This window comes from Eurypyga helias, unplaced genomic scaffold, assembly GCF_000690775.1.
Source record: "Eurypyga helias isolate BGI_N326 unplaced genomic scaffold, ASM69077v1 scaffold36817, whole genome shotgun sequence".
In the NCBI taxonomy this organism is placed as follows: domain Eukaryota; kingdom Metazoa; phylum Chordata; class Aves; order Eurypygiformes; family Eurypygidae; genus Eurypyga; species Eurypyga helias.
In genome coordinates, this window is record NW_010260727.1 from 1 (window position 1) to 1,359 (window position 1,359).

The window sequence follows — 1,359 nt, forward strand, 5'->3', positions numbered from 1 at the left end:
CGCTCAGCCTTCGCGGTGCTGCCTTGAGCTGCTCTTGGTAACTGGGGTCTCGCCGAAGTGTCCGGAAAGGCATTAGAGCAGGTCACCTTCAAGACAGCTGGTGCCTTCTTTTGGCAAATCATCTTTACTTAATCCTACCCAGAGTAAAGTCATAGAATCATAGAATGGTTTGGGTGGGAAGGGACCTTAAAGATCATCCAGTACCAACCCCCCTGCCATGGGCAGGGACACCTTCCACTAGCCCAGGTTGTTCCAAGCCTCATCCAGCCTGGCCTTGGACACTTCCAGGGATGGGGCATCCACAGCTTCTCTGGGCAACCTGTCCCAGTGCCTCCCCACCCTCTCCGGGAAGAACTTCTTCCTGATATCTAATCTAAACCTCCCTGTCTTCAATGTAAACCCATTACCCCTTGTCCTGTCACTACAGGCCCTTGTAAAACATCCCCCCCAGCTTCCTTGTAGCCCCTTCAGGTACTGGAAGGTGCTATAAGGTCTCCCCGGAGCCTCCTCTTCTCCAGGCTGAACAAGCCCAGTTCTTGCAGCCTTTCATCATAGCAGAGGTGCTCCAGCCCTCTGATCATCTTTGTGGCCTCCTCTGGACTCGCTCTAACTGGTCGATATCCTTCTGATGTTGGGGGCCCCAGAGCTGGACGCAGCACTCCAGGTGGGGTCTCAGTCATAGCTGCAGTGTAAAAAATCTTCTCAAATCCTTCAGCATCTGCTGCTTGATACAGATGTTTTTGGCTACTGCAGTTAATGTTGCTGATTGCCTCTAGCTCAGTGCTGTGAAAACTGCCTGATCTGCTCACATAGGGTTGCTTGCAGAGGTGCGATGGAGTAGTTTGAAGAGGGGGAAGGCTGCGGGCTGAACTCTTCTTCTCCGTATAGCCAAGTCTGTTTCAAGAACAGAGGGATTTGCAGAATTTGTTCAGTGCTGCTTTTTGATGGCAGATCTGAAGGTGCTGTGGAATGTAATTGTGGCAGAGAGCGAATGATAGTGCGAGGTTGCTTCTAGCGCCGGTGGTGACTGCTGCCCTGTCTCTTTAGGTTGGCCGCCCTACCAGAGAAACCCCCGGCCATCGACTGGGCTTACTACAAGGCTGCTGTTGCTAAAGCTGGCATGGTGGATGAGTTTCAGAAGAAGGTCGGTATCTTTGCCAGCTGAGTGATGCTCTTTGGAGTTTTAAATGGGGAATGTCTTTGGTGTTGAGAGGAAAACGCCAGAATTGGCAGAGGGCGTTGGTTTTGGCTAGCGGGTGCCCCAGCTTTACATCCTGCAGATCAGTGTTGCTAACCTCAAGGATCATTAGAATCACAGGCTGGGTTGGGGTGGGAGGGGCCTTTAATACCACCTATATA

At 51.8% G+C, this 1,359-nt stretch overlaps 1 protein-coding gene across 1 annotated transcript in view; it reads left to right on the forward strand.

Annotated features, from left to right (window-relative positions):
* Positions 1-1,047: 1,047 nt before the first annotated feature.
* Positions 1,048-1,359, forward strand: part of ATP5H (ATP synthase, H+ transporting, mitochondrial Fo complex, subunit d) — a gene marked incomplete at its 5' end in the record, with an annotated part of 2,152 nt that continues 1,840 nt past the window's right edge. Inside the window, one exon of the mRNA XM_010155116.1 lies at positions 1,048-1,144. Coding sequence (XP_010153418.1) covers positions 1,048-1,144 — 97 coding nt within the window. The remainder of the gene's footprint in view (positions 1,145-1,359) is intronic.